The sequence below is a fragment of the Pundamilia nyererei genome, unplaced genomic scaffold (assembly GCF_000239375.1).
Source record: "Pundamilia nyererei isolate P.nyererei 1_Seehausen unplaced genomic scaffold, PunNye1.0 scaffold00052, whole genome shotgun sequence".
NCBI lineage: Eukaryota > Metazoa > Chordata > Actinopteri > Cichliformes > Cichlidae > Pundamilia > Pundamilia nyererei.
The window spans coordinates 1,906,433-1,925,547 of record NW_005187453.1 but is presented as its reverse complement, the minus strand read 5'-3'; the positions used below and the strand labels follow the sequence as shown (position 1 = coordinate 1,925,547).

At 43.5% G+C, this 19,115-nt stretch overlaps 1 protein-coding gene across 1 annotated transcript in view; it reads right to left on the bottom strand.

The window, feature by feature from the left end:
* The window catches only part of sema3aa (sema domain, immunoglobulin domain (Ig), short basic domain, secreted, (semaphorin) 3Aa), a 33,796-nt gene extending 20,399 nt beyond the window's left edge, over positions 1–13,397 (bottom strand). The window contains exons 1-2 of the mRNA XM_005733468.1: positions 12,637–13,397; positions 1,003–1,163 (exon numbers count right to left, since the gene is read on the bottom strand). Coding sequence (XP_005733525.1) covers positions 1,003–1,163; positions 12,637–12,742 — 267 coding nt within the window. The 5' untranslated portion in view covers positions 12,743–13,397. The remainder of the gene's footprint in view (positions 1–1,002; positions 1,164–12,636) is intronic.
* Positions 13,398–19,115: the final 5,718 nt, after the last annotated feature.

Below are 19,115 nucleotides of genomic sequence, written 5' to 3'. Positions count from 1 at the left end.
TGACTAATATACGTTTTATTGCCCTCTCTGACATTTGCTGTGTCAATACAGGCATTTTATACAGTCTAAACAGGGGTTCTGGTTTAAATTACAGCGTGTCTACGCTTGAAATCCTCGCCATAAGGTTGTACTTTTCACTTCAAATATGAAAAGAAACCAGGGTTTTGCTACTTTGCTTTGGAAGAGATAGGTCTCATTGTCATCCATCTGTGGCCTCTGGTGTCACATGAATTAAACACACATGGGGCATATGAAGTGTATGAGCATGCATGTGTGAGCTGTAATAAGTACGGGAAAGATTATACTTAATTATACCGCAAAAATGGGTGCGACAGAGCTGAACTTTTTGCTCCTGGCCACACAGATGTCTGCAGACAATGGAAATGTATGCATATCTCCATGTCCAAATGTATGCACGTACACATATCCACACTGTTATGTGCTTACAATAGACACACGCACTGCTCACTCTATTCCTAGATTTATCTCCTCTCTAGATCAGCTGACTGTTCCCCTCATGGGATTCTGCATTGCACATTTTTTAGGATAATTACATTAGATTTGCTTAATCACTGCTTTTTTGGCCTTTATCTCGTAATGATGCGAAGATTAGAACAAAAGAACGAAAAGGAAAGGCGGGGGGAAAAAATACACATCCGAGCCAAGGGCAAAAGATTTAAAAGACGCACTTTCCCCTTTCCGCATTGACTATGTATTTTTCAGCACTTTCATTCCCTTTTTCAGCTCTCTGCAGCCTGCAGGCAAGTCTGTGTCAGTCTTGTGTGTCTGTGATAGAAGCCCGAATCAGATAAAAGAGACTGTTAACCTAGTCCAGGTGGAGTAATGGAATTATGGACAGCCTCGTCTGGACCGAGACAGACAGTGGGAGGGATGAGGGGAGGGGAGAAAGTGATGGAGTAATGGACTCCAGAGGGAGCAGCAGGCAGGGAAAGATGGAAAGAGAGAGACGACTTTTAGACAAACCTGAAACGAGAGTTTTACCTGTTTGTTGTCCCTGTTGATATTAACGAGATCAAATGAGAAAATGTGGTCCTCAGCTCCAACCAGCAGTCTCCCTCGCTCCTCGTCCAATAGGAAACTGTCGTAGCTCGAGCTGTTTGCCAAGCCATTGAAGGTGATGAGGTTACTAGACTCTAACATCTCTGGAAGGAAAGAAGAAAAACACGGTGATTCTTAGATGCACAGAAAGGGTGAAGAAAAGGCTATACGACAGAAGAAAAGCTTTTTTAAATGACAAAAACAAGTCTATATTTATCCAACGCACTTCCACCAAGTTTGGAGTAACCACAAAAGACTAGTGTAAAAAATGCATTTGCAACACACGGTATCTTTTTGATTAAATATTGCATGAAATCACAATTATTCATATCTTAAATCAGTCAGTACCAGTGAATGCTTTTTAATCAAAGCCACGTTTCAATGGCAGGAAAAAAAGAACAGACAAAGAGTTCTTCCCTATCTATGATAATGTTGTAGGATATTAAGGAGATTTCATGTTTCCTTAATTGTGTTTCCACACAAACACTGGCACGGACACTTGTCAGTCAAGTATAGCGTGAGACATTTTAAGTGAACACAGCATGTCCCAATCAGGGATGCGGTTCAGACTGCTCAGCCGTGTGATTGGCTGAATAATTCATATGGAGTAAAGGCCAGGGGAGACACTTTGTGTAAGCAAGTATGTGCGGAGGTGTCCATGTATCTTTAAACGGGTTACTATGTTACATAAACGAGTTTGCGGCTGCACGTATACTACAGCACATGTGTGCGAAGCCATCATGCATAAACTTATAATATGTGGTCAACCTGAATGAAAACCAAAGACCTGGCATATCGGCTGAAGTCTAGCCAGTCAGTTAAAGTTTAATCAGCAAAGACTCTGCAGGGTCAGCTATCACAAGAGCAACAGTATTATATTAACAAAGAACAGCACTCCCACCCCGGATTATCTAATCGTTTATGCTCGTGAACCTACTTGCCCGAAACAACCAAGAAAACCAATTTTTACAATTATGCAAAGTCAAAAGGGAATTTCATAAAAAAAAAAAAATAATAATCTACAGCATGACCTGACATGGATATTAGATTAACTGCTTAGTACGTGAACTAAATTATAATAATATAATAATTATCACAAGAATAAGAAAGAAAATATGTATCAAAAGATTGTTGTTTGCAGTCCTAATTAAATATGAAAGAAAATCCTTTACTGTGTATAAAAACACTTTAGTACGGCCATTCATGTGATGTTTTTATTTATTACATATTTCTGTTGTGGAGAGAATACGTTGACCAAACCCATTAAATTATATTTAATTATCATTGTGAATAAAACTCTGTAACATCATTACATGGCAACAAAAATGAATATCCAATATGTCAACCATCATTTTTGCTTTTCACTGTATACTGCTCCAATAACTATCTATCTATCCATCTATCTGGAAACACGCACAAGAGTATACAGTCCAGTGGATTGTGATCTCCGTGCTCTCCCGACAAAGCTCTGATTGACGGGCTGCTATAGGAGCCATCTGTGCCCGCTCACAATGTGTAAGATCTTAGACATCTGTGTCCACATAAAAAGTGGATTGATGGAAAGGGGATACGGAGGAAGTGGTGTGTCAACCAGCTCTGTGGATCGAGGGCTAGCCGGGTGGATGAGGGCTGTGAGAAGGAGCGGTCATCACCTAATAAAGACGCTTGCAGCTCATCTGTGTCAGTTGGATTTCTGTTTGAGGCTACCTTTGAGGTTAAGGAACCTGGAGGGGAGTGGGAGTGAATTTGTGTGAAATTTTGTACTGTACCACACATGGGTTGAGCGCATGTGTGGGGGTTTCAGTGCGTGTAGGTATCTTTTCCTACGCGGGCCATTCCCTGCACACACATTCACATTTGCACACACTCGGCTGCCACGGGAAAATAAATCCACAGTGCTCAAGGAAGTCATTGTTTAACTTAAGAGCAATTTTCATAAACATTTTGTTATCATATGCTAACCAGTCGGGACCCACTTTTTTCAGTTTACCAATAAGACATGACATAGCAGGGTCAGGAAATGAGTTTGAGAAGGGAAGTCAGGAAATGCTGTTTCCAGCCGACAGGACGCCAGAAGAGGTCTTCTCGTGTTTTCGCTATGGCGTAACGGAAAAAGTGATGGACGTGGCAGAAAGCCAAGCTGGGCATAAAAAATGAGAATGAAATGGAAAAAAAAAATAGAAGATGAAAAACAAAGGAAGAGAGGAAGACTGGACGATTTCAAAAACAGCAAAATAACAAACCAGAGGACACATTTCAGTTTCATCATCGTGTGAATGTGAGTTGAGTTCGAATTGCGGTCCAGTTGTCAGTATCTGAGATCCTTCATGAAAAGTTTCCTCCAAATGGGCCAAAAAAAAAAAAAAAATCACCGCACACATATTTCAACACGTGGTAATCTCTGACAAAGACAAGGTGGCCTGTGCGCACAAAAACACACAGAGAGCCTTTATCTGGGGCCGGGATCTACTGCGGTTTGGAAAATCGGAGGAACTGGGGCGTAAGCACCTAAGGACCTCCAACCTAAACACAGACACACTCGTTTGGAAAAGGGAACAAGCAAAGATAGAGAGCACAAGGCACAGCTCATACAAAATATAGTAACCAAGCAAACGCTCACACAGTCAGCGGACATATAGAACAAACACACACACACACACACACACACACACACACACACACACACACAAAAGAAAAGCAGGTCTGAAATGAATTCACGGCGCTCTAGTTTTTAAAATGCCTGCCACACCCTTGAACTTACATGCAGATATTGACCTAAATGTATACACCACATTAGTTCTCTCTGAACACAAACACACACACACTCACACACATGTATATACATATATATATACACACACATGCACATAGTCCAAGTTGTAATCCAATCAGAATTTGTGCTTATGCAGCACGAACTCGTGGAACAGTGAGCGCACTCAGCAGCTTCCACCTCCAGCGCTCTTCCCTTGCCCGGACCCCCGACACACACACACAGACACACACACACAGAAACACACTCTTGCTCACGTATGTGTTCATACAAAGCCACATGCCCCCTCGTCTGCTTACACTAGCCATTGAACACGGAGACGTTTGAACACATACTGGTGCATGCTTATACATTTCACACATGCACACACACAACTCTGTGTCTGTTCCTCACTGTCTCTTGTTACACACATCCTCTGTCTGCTGTCTTTCTCTCGCACAGTTTCCTTTTGCAAAAGGCACAACGGCCGATGCGGACGGCTTCAGACAAATATGCCAAAGGCACACCTACACACGCAGATGCAAATATGCAACCACACCGGAAATTCCGTGCCATCAGTGTATTCTTTTCCCTTTGACATTAACACAAGAGTGAATGGCCATATATGCTGATCTACATTATGACACGTGTAGGCTACTCGACAGCCGTTATACGTCTTTGTTTTCATATTCAATAACTGCAAACAAATATTCAAGGACGCAGCTTGAAACAGGCAAATACAAGCAATTCATTCAAATAAATTACCATTTGCTCACCGTCATACTCCATTATGGAAAATAACCTGGCTCTTGTCTTAAAAAGCTAGAGGGGAAAAAAAAGCTACATTCAAAATTCAAGTGCAATTGTCTATGGAGTACTCTTCACTCCCCCATTCTCCAAACAGCCAGGCGTTTTAGACGCCTACATGCCACGCAATAGCAGAATAATGAAACCACATGAAAGAAAGGCGACGAGGCATTAAATTATGTTTATCTGAATGCGTGTATGTGAGGATGTGTGTGCTGTGCGAGTGACACGAAACATAAAAGCCCGACAGAGGAAAACACTTGACTGGGAATCAACAGATGGATAATATTCCACTAAAACAATGTCGCTCTTTTTTAAAGTCTTTTTCCCCCCCTTGTTCATACGTCCAAGTGAATGCTCGTTTTATTCGACCACGTCTTGTTTATATCCTCTTTTTTCTTGCACGGTGTGTGATTTAGACCTCATAGGTGCCGTTTCTGTGGATTCAACGAGTGTGTAAATCTAAGTATTACGAAAGACCTACTCCATTCACATGCACGCGGAGGGAAAAAATGGCACGTGTTTATCAAGCTTAGCTTTGCAGAAGCAAAGGCGAACAGTACTATAATATCTCCAGCGGTTTGGTTTGGCATCTCAGCTCTTGAATGCTTTCTTTTCTCTCTGTGTGTGGTGCAGTGTACATTTTGCCTCTCTCGTGATGGCCTCGGCCACAAAACGCAGGTGTGAGGCAGAAAAAGAGGAGACAGCCGCCGCATGGAAATTTGCAGAGAGCTTTGCTTAACAAAGTGCTCAAACATTATCCTAAGCTCAAGGATATCCACACATGCCTTAAAAGTTCACCTCCCCTCTCGGTGTTCCTCCCTCCCTTTTCGCTCTCTTTCTAAGCACAGTAGCAGGTGTGGGTTGGTTTCCATGGCGACTGTCTGTATAACACAACCTGGACTGTTGGATTTCTCATTCAGGTGCAGCTGAGTGACAGCTCTGACAGGAAATGTGCTTCCTTACACACGGTGCCCCGAACTCTACAATTAAGAGGAACTCCCATGAGTGTTTTACTCTAGAAGAACGGAGCACGTGTGTGTGTGTATGTGTGGTTGTGTGTGAATGAAGCCCGTGTTGATGGACTATTTACTACAGCCACTCTAAATATGTCACAAATTTGCTTTTGAAGCCACAGTGATGGTGCTTTGCAGGAAGAATGAGCAAGTTTCCTTTGATTTCTACACAGTTTCAATAATAATTTTCTATTTTCTAACCAAAAGTGACTCACAGCCATAACTCATAGTCAAGTACCATATCTTATGGGGCATTTTAATACCATATTCTGTCCTGTGAATATGACTCAGTGCATGTGAAAACAGAATATGCATCAGAGGCCCTAATAAGGAAAACGTGACCACAACCCAAACCGCACCGAATCTATATGAATAGTTTAAGTATGTGTTGAATTTCACCACACAGCTCATTCATCTTTTTCAACCCAAATGCTAGACTTCCTTGTCACCGTATGCCATGCCTGTTTTCCCTCGAGAGAGAGAGAGAGAGAGAGAGAGAGGGAGAGAGAAAAAGACAGAGCGAGGAGGAATACAGCATACAAGAGGACGGTATACTAGAAAATCTGACGGGAGGAAAAAAAAGAGAGACTGAGAGAAAGAGCAACAGACAGAAACCTCCTTCAAATCAAGGATAATGACAAAACAGAGGCAGAAACCCGTAAAAAGCTTGCGTACAACAAAAGCGGTCAAATATGGAACCGTTTCATTAGCGTGTGTCTCCTCCTGTCATTGGACGGCTGGACCACAGACCAGGGCTACGACCACAGACGGCTCGAGGCCTGGCCGTGCCTACCGCACTCACACACCACTAAATGTTCACGGTATAATGAGGCCTGCCCTGGTTCTTATTACTTTTAAGGAAAACACAGACACACAAGGGAATCTAAACACTGACTTTTGTACGTAAGCAGTCAGCCATCCAAACTTCTCGGAGTATGAACAAACTGGCAGAAATGGTCGTGTCTATCCAAGCACACGTACGCGTAGACTCAAAGAAAAAAAATAAAAAAAAATCGTTCCTCTTGCAAAGCCACTGGTGCTATCACCAGGCAGTTTGATGGATGGACTTTGAGAGGAACCAGGCTGTGGTTATGGTGGTCATGTCTGGAGCCACTGCCTGTTAGTGCAGCCTGTCAGCTGTACAGTGTAGCTGAATGTCAGCTCTGCCATTTTATTACAAATTAATGAGGCAGGGCCAGGAATCTGAACGTGACAGCAAACACACTGATGCGACACAAATCCACGGGCGAGGATGCACATTTCAGCTCTGTGCAGCATTTTTTTTTTGCACACCCCCCCCGGGGGGGGGGGTGTTGTGCAAACAAATTAGGTTTCATGTCAAAAACAAAAAAAAAGAATTATTGCTGTGTGCACTTTGTTAAAGGCAGTTCCACTGGAAAATGATAATGACAGCAATTTAAACTGTCAAGACTAATATTGTCATAATGAAGCAATATGTTTTCAACCCCTCCTCATTATGTCTTATGCTGTTCCTGTTATTTATGACAGGAATAAAACAGCAAGTCTGAGGAAACGGGGAAAAAATGACCTCACATTAAATTGAGTCTTAAATTAAAGTGATTTTTAAGGCGCTGTTATTTCAAGTTGACCTCTGATTTTGACAGTATAACACTAAAATTGGTAGAGTCAGATTAAAATCGTTAACAGTGTCTATAATTTTTATAAATAGCCACTAATGCTTAGTAATATCAGCCTGTGCAAAAAATCATTACACACTCTACTTTCTCTTAACATTTTCTTGTTAGCCGCTCCCCTTTTATTCGTCTGTTGTCGGTCCCTCGGTCCGTCTTTCTGCAGAGATGTCCCCCTCATTTGTAACGCGACTCTGCTCAGATTGAACGGTGCACCCTTTCTCCATCTGACTGACAAGACTTAGCAGGTGGCGGGACCCATTCATACCCACGGTTCAGCAATCTGCACCATGCTGTAACCTAAGCCTACATCCCAAACACAGATGCAAAGACACGGGATATTTTTCCCGCGTGCATGCCCGTACTGTGTTTATGCGCGCGCAGGCACAAAAAATGCACAGCGAACATACACAATTGCAGTGCGCACACATATTCATCTCCCGGCAAACACCAACTGCGCTGACGCTCCCTTCTATTGTGACATTTGAGTGCACATGCAGATTATTTTATTATGACAATTTAAAAAAGAAAATAGCTGATTAAAAATGGAAGCGATGGGAAGAAGACACATGCAACGGATGCTCATAGAAGTTGCAAATTACACAAAGGGTTCTGCTGTCTTCCTCCTGCATTATATTCTTATATGCCACAGGATGAGATCAGCTGGTGCGGTATAAAAGCTCAGTGAAAACAGATTTGCTTTTTTTCATGGATTTGATGAATGGATTTTTGTTTTTGTTTCCCAAGTGGAGCTGGGTATCTGTGGGGCAATGAGTGTCACATAAATACACACATATGCACAAATTCATTCTGCCATCTTTAAACTTGTGGACTCGGGGTGGTGGGAGCTCACCAAACTCTGTGGTCAGGTTTGTGAGTCAGGGGAAGGAAAAGTAATATATTCCGATGTAACACAGGGGCATAGTTGAAAACCAAACCAGTGCAAAACATTGGTTTATACTATTGGAATGTGGCTGTGTGGGAGAAAAGATGAGGGCAGTTCAGTGTGTGTGGGTGTGTGTGTGTCCAAAAAGAGTTGAAAAGAAGGATAGCCAAAAGATATGTATCAAGTGAGCTGCAATCAAAGAGACGGGAAAAGGAGACGAACATAAAAAAAAATATTATAAACACACACAGAGCTTGCTTGAAGATTGTACTTAAGGTCTGCGGTGTTGTGGTTCCTCAACTGAAGCGACTGAGCCGCAGGAGAGGGAGGAGGGTTAGGGAGAAAAGGACGATGAAAAAGAGAGAAAGAGAGAGACGAAGGCAGGCATCTCCAAAGTTGCCGCGTTGTACGAACACCTTATAATTATCTACATCCGCTCTGTCAGCCCCAGCCCGCAAGAACGGACAGATACAGCAGAGAGAAGCTGAGAGCGAGACACCCAGATGCTCATTCACATATCAAAGAATAAATAGAAAAAACACACAGTGACGAACCCAACGCACATGCAAACACCCGCAAACATACAAACAGGCGCATATTTTCACAGGCGAGCAGGCACGCCCACACACAAGCACACATGGACGCACAGACAGGCTTATTATGGGGGCTGAGTCCAGACTGACTGCGTCGAGTGCGGTTCCACACCAAGTGTCTATTTTGAAGGGTTGTGAGCCAACTCCAGATTCCCCGGCTCCTCATCAGCTCCACCCATCGAGCCAGCGTGGGGCGTCTGCGACGGCGCTGAGAGGTCATACCTAGGCTCCATAATCAAACACACTGAAAGTATTTATCAGGTTGTTTGATGGGACATTTTAAAGTTTTTAAGTCTCGCTTTTCATTTCATTATAAGACCGACACACTGGGTCTTGGTGGGAGTTTCACAGAAAGGCCCCTCATGCTGCATGCACCTCAGATGACCTTTAGGGGTCAGTCTTCCTCCTGATGGCACAGTAAGGGAGAGTGCTGTACATCGACTGTTCAGGAATGTGTGTGCAGGTATGCATTGATCCATGGGAGTGTACCCGTGTTTTCTCCTTGTAATTCGCATGCATGACGTATTGCAGTGGTCGCAGTTCACTCTAAAGTGATGATTTCCACATGTGTTGCTCAAAAACTCAAGGTGGTAATGACTCACTTTGAGTAACAAGTCGGCCTTTTGCTTTAAAACATTACACACACAGCGTTAAATTCTTCTTCACGCAAGCAGAACTGTGATGAGATGGTATCAACACGTGCCACAAATTTAAGCAAGATCATTTGAACTTGGACTTGAGTTTCACCTTACGCCTTCCTTGCTTGTGTTACTACTTCAAGGCGACGTAAGTAAGCGCTATTTCGGTCTCAAGGAGACTAGAAAATCATTAACTCTTTTGATCAGCGTCCCGTCCCCGCAGAGCACGATCCCTTTTTTGCTGAACGTCTAACTGACCCCACAGGGAAATCATTTACTCCGCGCTTGCCCTGCCAGCCGTCCCATGAGAGGTCATTTTATCTACCTGTCTCCCATTTCTCAGTCGCTCTCCGTCACAAACTGCTCACTCTGCAATCTTCCGCCCGTCCTTTCCAGAAGAAGAAAATCGCTCCGTCTTGTGTGACTATCGGCCCCTGGAGGCGTGTCATCAGTGCTCATTTGAGAATGATTTCATGGGCCCCTGCTCACATGCTCTGTGTTTATATGACTGCCACAAATAACAAACCTTGCTAGTTCTTGTGGGCGTCCTATGCCTGGGAGTCTCTCCTTCACTCTCGGCTCTCGTGCTGGACTTTTTGCTCGGTGCTTGCCCGACTGTCCTTCCCGGGAGCTTTCCTCCTTGCTGTTTATTTGACTTAATTACGAAGCTGGATTTGCATGGGGAGAAGGGATGAGTGACACCTCACTCGAAGCCCGGCCTCCCATCCTTTTGCGTCATCAACTGTACGCCTGCCAGCTCTTCCTTCATTAAACGCGAATCTCATCTCCTCCACCATTTCTACCAGCGTCCTCCCTTTCCTCCCTCCATCCGTCACAATGTGGGTGTGAACTGCGAATTGTCTCCTGACAGACATCAAGAGAGCCATCAAACACCTGTGGGCCCGAGACACAGGCGCAGATGCTGGCGAGCGGTGACACACAAAGAGAGCGGCGCACGATACGCTCTCATGCCTTTACACCCCACGCCCGCTCGCGCTGTGACATGCACAACGGCGCAAGCCAACAGCAGAATGCAATCACGCATAATTATAGAAACACTGATGCAACGGCACAATAAAAGAAACTTATCTGTGAGCTCATGCATATGCGCGCGGGCACATGCACATGCACACAACCAGGTGTCTAATTATATGGGGACACGCAAGACCTGACACATTTGCGCCACACACACTCGCATGCAGAGACACCACTTACAGTCTAAGGGGAGGAAATCACAAGAGAGGGTGTTGAGTTCTCACACCAAGATGTGGCAAGAACATTCGCACACATACATAAACAACAAAGCTTTGATGCACTTTTAGCGCAACAAAGAAAAAAGAAAGAAATCCATAAAAGTACGTCTAGCGTGACAGGCTTCCCGAGCAGACCTGCTCTCACTCGTCCATCACTCACACAGTCAGTCAATACAGACTTTGATGGTTGATGACATATCTCTTGTCTAGTGCTGTTGTCAGCAACATGTTCACTTGTCAGACTGAACAGTGAAGAGGATCACAAAAAGGGGGCAGGAGGGAACTATATTCACATTCTTTAAACAGATGGCTGGGTAAAGAAGGGATGACATCGTCTCATCATGCCTAGAGGCTTGGCTTCGTGTGAACTGAAGAGATGGAGCCCAGGGGATACATGACTTGCAGCAGGTGAGTTCAAGAATGATGCTTTCCAGATTTATTCAGCTCATGTGGAAAATGCATGTCATCACCCTTTGAATTCCCGTATGATGATGGCTTTATTTTTCTTTTTTAGAATTTTAAATACTATTTCACACAGATTTTATTTTGGATTCAAAACACATACAATCATACACATTTGGAAGTTGAAAGGGTGATAAATGAAAATATACTACTCCCAAATTACAACGTGCATGTCATATGGCAGGCCTCTAAACATAAGTTATAGTAAAGGTTTTGTCTAAAGATAGAGAATGAATTTGTGACAAACATCATATTCACCCTCCTCAAGCCCGAAATGTGATTTTCCCTCAACTTGGACTGAAATCATGTGAGGAGCAAAAGCTCTGGGTGACAGTCGCGTACTTTTCAACCGCACGCTCGTGTTTTCGGCTGCAACCCGACGGCAAATCAGCCTGTTCGTAAATTTTCAGAGGGCACGTCTTACGAGGGAAACGGGACGAAAATAAAGAATTGAGAGACCACACTCCCAGGCATATACTTTCGGTCATGTTTTAGGACAAAGAACCACAATAGCCTTCCCTCACTGACATTAAAAAGCAAAAGAAAAAAAAAATGCCAAAAATGTTGCCAGTTATTTCTAGCTGCGATGAAAAGTCTGCTATTACAAAGAGCCTGATTTAGTGTAGGGTGTGAGAGAGGAGACGAGACACAGAAAGAGAGAGAGAGAAAGAGGGAGGAGGAGAGGAAGAACCGGCGCTCCGCAGTCTCCCCTCAAAATAACACACAAGGAGAGAGAATAACATGTTTGCTATATACGTCAAAAACTTACACGTGCACGATGTAAAACAAACAAAAAAAGGAAGATGAAAAAAAGGAGAAAACTAATAAATGTCTCTTTTACCATTAATGTATGCTCTAGTGCAAAAGGTGATTTAATACACACACACACACACACTCCAACTGTTGGATCCCTACAGGATACAGTAATGTGAAGTAGAGAAATCTACCTGGCCCCATAAAGAGGGGCTCTGTGTCACAACCAAAGCAGATCTCCTCCTTTTTTTCAGGAGTTTTTGGGACAGAAGCCATTAAAACAGAGGCTCTACTGCCCGTGCAGAGCACTTAACAGGGCTGTACAGTACTAGCACAAGGGGACAGCACAAGGGAAAATTGGTACAGGGGCCAATATATACATTTAACTTCAGGCAAGAGCCATTCGCAGCATATGGAACCAATTTGACTATTTGTAAGTGGGATAGTGACAGACAGAACCGGCCAGAAAGAAGGGGTGAGTTAATGGGAGTGAGGAAGACAGTAGGTTAAGGAGAGAGTCAGATCATGTATGCTGACCAAGAGGGAGAAAGAGTGAATGAGACAGACACAGAGGCAGAAATAGATCCACAGAAATAGAGGAGGAAAAAGCCATACTCAACATGAGGAAGAATAGATGAAAAGCAAAGCATAAAAGAGAACCCATGGGCAAGAAAAATAAACTGGACAGGCTAGTGTTGGCTAAAAGCGCCAGCTACTACGGTGAGCCTATATAACCTGGAGCCAGGGGAGAATGGAGAATGGGCTTACCCTTGTATGACAGCTTTAGTCTGGGTACGTTGTGCTTTGGATTAACTCCTCTTCCTGGCTGCACCGCCCCACACAGCAGCACTACAATCCCAAGAAGGTATTCCATGGTGCTGGAGTGCTGCTGGCTGGCCTCCAGACCAGGGGGGCACTCACAGCCCGACCAGTGCCCTGAGAAGAGTGCCTTCCACTGGGGTACACCAAGCTTGGAGAGTCCCTACACTCAAGCCCTGAAAGTAGAGATTCCAGGGAGAGGGGTGAAAAATCCTGGTTGCGCTCCCCAGCTCAGAGTGCAGACTGTGGAGGGGGACTTCTGTAGTGTGAAGTCGGTAGTGGTGGTGGGGTGCTGCTCACATGGCTCCCCGTGTGGAGGTCCAGGCAAGATAGTCCCCCAGGGTGATCTGTCCTCCCCCAGGTGAAGGCGCAGCAGCGCTTCAGCTTGGTGCGATTTAGAGGAGAGGTAGATGCTGTGCAAAGGTAAATCAGAACACTTATCCACAACAGTAAGGCTATCCTGTCCTAGAGATTAAAAAAAAATAGATATCTCTTTCTGCCTTCTTCTCTTTGAGCAGACACTCACAGCAACCCTCTAATCCTTGTGTGCAGCTCCACCAGACTGCGAGAGAGAGAGAGAGAAAGAGAGAGAGAGCTACACCATCCACAGAAGGGGAGGGGAGGGGAAGGAGAGCGGCGAGAAAGAGAGCGACAGGGAGAGAGAGGAGAGAGAGAGAGAGGAGGGCGCTATGACTTGAAAGAAATGATGAAGCCAGTGTAGTGGATAGAACTATTGTGAATGGTTCGGTTTTTATAGTTTCCAGTCATCCCTCCCCATTTCCTGTTTTTTTCCTTTTGTTTTATCATTCGTCATCAGTTCCTCTCTAATGCTATTCTAACGACTTATTTTAAAACTCATACGCTTTCAGTTTTTCACCCAGTCTTTCTCTCTGGGCACGTACAGTCACTCACAGCTTGATCTCAGGTTGTAACGATTACCAAGGAGAGTAAATACTTTCACACAAAAGAGCTTGACTTTAATTTAAAAACTCCAAATAAATACAACTGACAGAGCCGACATTTTTTTAAATGAATACATTAATTTACTTATTAATTTAAAAAAAAATTTTTTTTAAAGAATACTTTACATAAAGGTCTTAGACATGAAATACATTATTGTCTACATGTTTATGTTCTCGGTTGAAATCTGGAAATTGTAATCATAATAATAATTTAAAAAGTTAATCATTGGCTCAATTTTTAAGTGAAACAGTGAAAAAAGGCACCTTTTATTAAATTATTGTTTACGTAATGTGTGATTTATTTTATGACAGACATCATACACATGTTTATGATTTTTTGCGATCTTCTAACACATTTTATATCTTTTATTGCAGTTGTTTCATCGTGCCGTCAGGATGTGTGATTATACGCCCAATAAAAATCCCCAAATCACAGTTTTCCTGTTCTTTTTTTGGTTAGCACTGTTTCCTCGCAGCAAGGAGGTCCTGGGTTCAAATCCACCGGTCGACTGGGGACTGTCTTGGTGGAGTTTGCATGTTCTTCACCCCACGGCTGTGTGGATTTTCTCCGGGTACTCCAGCCTCCTCCACAGTCCAAAGCCATGGATGGGGTTGGCGATTCTAAATTGGCCGCAGGTGTAAATGTTAGCCCTTTGACCTGTCCAGGCTGTATCCTGCTTCTTAGCCTACGGTAGCACTTATGCAACCCTGAAATGGACAAGCAGAATAAGAACAAGCAGAACCTAACCAATAATATGGGTGGAATTAAATACATAAAAGGAGAAAGTCTGATAAAAAGTCTTGCATTATTTTATTCAAGATGAAACTTTTGACTTTTTTTTTTTTTAGGTTTTTATTTATTTTATCATTTTTTTTAATTTGAAACTTTCAGTATGAAGATGGTGGTGCTAGAAAAAGTACCGACATGTGAGTCTCAATTCCTTAATAACAATATTATATTCATGCTTGGCCTAAAATGTGATTTCTGTCTGATATACTTCTTTGAATTTTGAATTGCAATATTTTATTTATAAATGTTTCCACGCACACGGAGAATGTAGCGCTCCAGTGTGTTTTCGACTTATCCAGATGAAACCTCATTGTTAAAGGGAACACATGCTGGTAGTTAACCTGCATAGTCTGAGAGGGATCCTGTCTCTGCTAAAGTCATTCACATCAGCGAGGCAGGTCAACAACACCCCCTCCTCTTAACCCCCGCCGGCCCCTGGAGGTGCTGGTGTGTGTGAGAAAGAGGGGGCACCTCCTGTTTCCTCTGAGGGGTGACATAGCAGTGGTGAGGTGATAAAAGCTTTGATAAACAGGAGTGCTGATGTGTCAACTCACACACCTCAAGACACTAAAGGAAAACAACCTGAGAACTGGGCCGGTGAGTGTGTTGTAGTATGAGGGCACCCCTGTACGCCAGCGCTCCCGCCAGTGTGTTTGTGTTTTGAGGCTTTTGTTGCTGTATCATACAGCATATCTGATCTGTGTATCTGTTTGTCTGGAAGATTTTAGCATAAGCTTTGATATCAGTTGCCCCCCTCCAAACAAAAAGTTTTGTTTGTGATATCTGCCTCTTTCAAGAAGGTTATTTCCAGTTTATTACAACTTGTATTACATTTTTGGAGTTTCAAACATCTTCTATTTACTAAAGTATTCTTTAAGCGAGTGGTTCTGAAGGTGGAGCCAAAAACCCCTCGCTGAGGAGTGTTTTAATATAAACAGACTGGGTAGAAAAAGTTCAAAACACATCTTGTACCTTTGTGGCAATATAAACTCAAATATGACACCGCATGCTCCACAGGTGAAAAAGGTTTTTGTAAAGCAAATAGCTCTGTCATCAATAGGTTAACTACAGAGGTCAAGAAATGCAGCAGCATATAAGAGTTTAAATAAAACCTAGTTGAGGCTTAGTTAAGTTTTCTAGAAGAGAAGATGGAGGAAAACTGTTGAACTATGATAGATGGTGTGCTGTGTCAGGTGGGCTATTAAGAACAATTCAAATCTTAATAACATAACATAAAATGTTTTACAAAATCAGGCTTAATGATAATCTTGATCCTCTGACCTGTCTGATATTTAAACCTCGGGGTTATTGGTCTTCTTCCAGCTCCAATATTACCACAACTTTAACAGTTTAATTAATTAAAGCTATGGCGATAAGCAGTTTTCCTTAAAACCCCTCCCCTTTTATGATGCTCAGAGAACTGACCTGTTGATTTAAATTATAAAGTTATTTATTTTTTGTACATTTACAGTCCTTATTTCTGTCTTAGTGGGTGTAATTGAATCTTGATGCGCATCCTTGTTCCATTATGCATTCACTTCCACCACCGTGGTGTCCCTGGCTTCGTATCTCATCACCCCTTTAGTCCAAACAGCCTTTTTAGCTGTTTACCCACAACAAAAAGATGTGTGGACAGACACGTGAAAGTACCCTCTCCCGTCTCACTCAGCCAGTCTCCATCGACCTCGGCCTCTCTCCTCTGCCCCGATCCGCCACCTTCCTTCCATTTATCTGCATTAGGCAAACTAATAGCGGCGCAGCTACCTGCATCGATCCTCACCCCTGGAGTGAGATGTGCTGGAACACGCCTTTATGGGTTGCCCTTTAGGGAGTGCAGCAACAGTCTGACCTATCGTTGCGGATCTATTTGCGACACCCCCCTGGCACGCCGGCAGCCGGAGCGGCCCTGAGTAATGACGGCTTAATAAATGGTGACACGCCGTTGGCGGCAGAATGAGATGCCCATTGACAAGGAGCTTCCACAGGCTTTCAGCGCCTGACGGTAAAAATAGAAGAGGACACGAGACACCCTGCTTATGAGGACACAGCAGATAGGAGAGCGGCGTCAGGCGGGTCTGTGTGTGCGGCGAGTGTCAATGTGCTGTTACTGATATGACGGTGTATCTTCATCCGGCGGTATGGAAACCGCTGTTAATGCCTTGTGTGCGCGTTAGAGAAAATGATTATGGTAAGATGATGCCAGATGTCTGTTTTAAAGAGAACATCGGAAATGTCCCACCCAGTACTTCGCGCACACCGCCCTCTGACCTCTTCTCTTCTTTAGCACACACCTAAAACCTTCCTGCTCATATCCTAACTGACCCCAAGTTCCTGAGGCCATTGCCACTGGGAGCAACACCGCAAAACTCCTCGCTGTCCCGATAAATGACATTTCAAGTTCAAGGTACGGCCAGCCATCATTTCCTTGATACTGCCGGGGTTCCTCTTCTTGTTCACTTCCTATTCCCAAACACCCACACCCACTCTATGTTAACAAAGGTCACACAGCAGCCCCTTACTCAGCAAATGACATATCCAGGAAATGAGAGGAAAAGGTCAGGATAGATAGGAGGAAGGATAGAGGAAGAACAGTAGTATGTCGTGGGAGTTATGTTGGAGAACAGCTAACCAAGGGCCTAATGTTGCTTATTTGGCAAGCAAAAGAAGGATACTAGGGTCAGTGTGGTGTTTTTCATATACGCACATATGTGCGTGGGACGGGCAGGAAAGAGGTGATCATGTAACACCTTAAAAGATACAGTAACTTGACAAGTTGAGAAAGGAAACTGTAAAATATCAGCTATAGTAATCATGACAGTATTTACTGCAAAGGGAAGGAGAAGGAAAGAGTAAGTTAAGACTGATTACTTTGCAACTGCGTGCCTTTCCATCACACACATTTTGTTGTGAAAAAGGAAAATCCCTTTATATGTCACCACCAGTTGCGCGAATGCTATGTCACAATTAAGCATTTGCCTGAGCATGTAGCAGTGTATGGGAAAGCAAGCAAAAAAACCAAAACATCTGTGTGGACAATCATCATTGGAACGCGGTAAATGTATATTTCTCTGTCAGAAGTTTACAAAGAGCTATATATCAAAGTAGATGAAGCCTGAAAGTATTTTTCCGTAACCATGTGAAAGTGTTTTAATATTAGGGTCTCTAATAATTCTAAAATCCAGAGAAACAGAGAATTTTTGAAGAAAAAGCAGCTGAAGTGGGACAGAAATAAGCCATTATGTGACCCCTTGCTAAGCCTTTTAAAAGGAAAAATTAAAAAAATATAAATAAATCACAAAACATATAAAATCATCCTCTTAATTTACTGGCTCTCCAGTCAACACCTGTTTCTGCTCTCACATGCTCTTTTGGCTCTGCTCTTTTACTCGTCAAACAAAGTGGTGGTTTCATTAAAAATCAATTCTAGAGCTCATTAACAATGCTTCCTCTACCCCAGAAGAGCCTCCAACTCTGGTGGAGGGAAATGGGAGGTTTCCCTCCATTTCATCGCATCTCGAAAGGTCAGAGGTCGTCCTTCAGGTTTACAATGTGGGTCACGCAACCCCATCGTGTGCATGACAGAACTTGGGTAATCTCTTTTAGCGAGAAGCTCCGCCGACGCAAACTAACACGTGGTTTCGCGTGGTGTTTCCGCATCCACTCAAGACAAGGACGGGAATCGGAGTGCAAATAAACAAAAGTGGAACCACATTGCACGAGGGGAAAGCTGTAACATCTGTTGCAGTGAGGGAGGGATGGATGAAGGCAAGCTGTTGGGTGTATTTATTCGTCGCTGATACATTTCAATCCATCTTCTGGTCTCCTGTGGAGCTCTGACTCACACAGATGTGTCCACCCCATACATCTGATGACGGTGGTACGAGGGATATCAGGAATCGTTTACAGGAAGGAAGGAAATTTGACTGAAGTGTCACACTGATTCATAAAAAACTGGATTATTTCCTGCGCAATACTGCTGACGTTCACATGGGAGGGGGAGATGTGGAGGAGTTGTTTTCGCTGACATTAACAGGCTTGCACTTGTTGAGCCACAATTTGATGATGTCACAAGTGTAATCTGTCCTTCTCGGTAACTTCAGGTCGACTTAAAAGAAAAAAAGAATTATGTTTAGTTATTGAGCAACCTTCAGCTCTGGGGTGAAAGACTTCTTGCAACTTGGTTGGTTCCAGAGAAAGCTCATCATGCAGCATCACTGATGCGGAAAAGACCAATAGAAACCTTAAAGCGAGGGGGGAGTGGACTAATCCAGGACCTAAAGGATTCCTTTAAATTGTATGTATATGTAAATGCAAAACACTCGCATTTCTGAATGAGGGTTTGTTGGGGGAGGACTTAAGTCTGCAGTTGGGCTGAGACAACAGCGTAGTAGCTCATTATTCCCTGTGTGTAGTTAAATCAGGGAGCTTATAGGCCTCTAAGAACTCTCTCACCCCTTCCTCCCATCTCCACCCAGAGTCAAAGTGAATAGGGGCTGTGACAGATCTCCTCAAAGAGCATTAACTTCTCTTCTAGGTCGGTGAAAATAAACCGAGTGGCAAGAATTTTGTGCGGAAGTAACGATGACACAAAAAGCATCAGAGGGGATCCCTGTTCATGCCGTGTCGGCTCAGAGATTAAGTTTGATCCTAATAGCATTTGTTTTGCCATCTGTTAA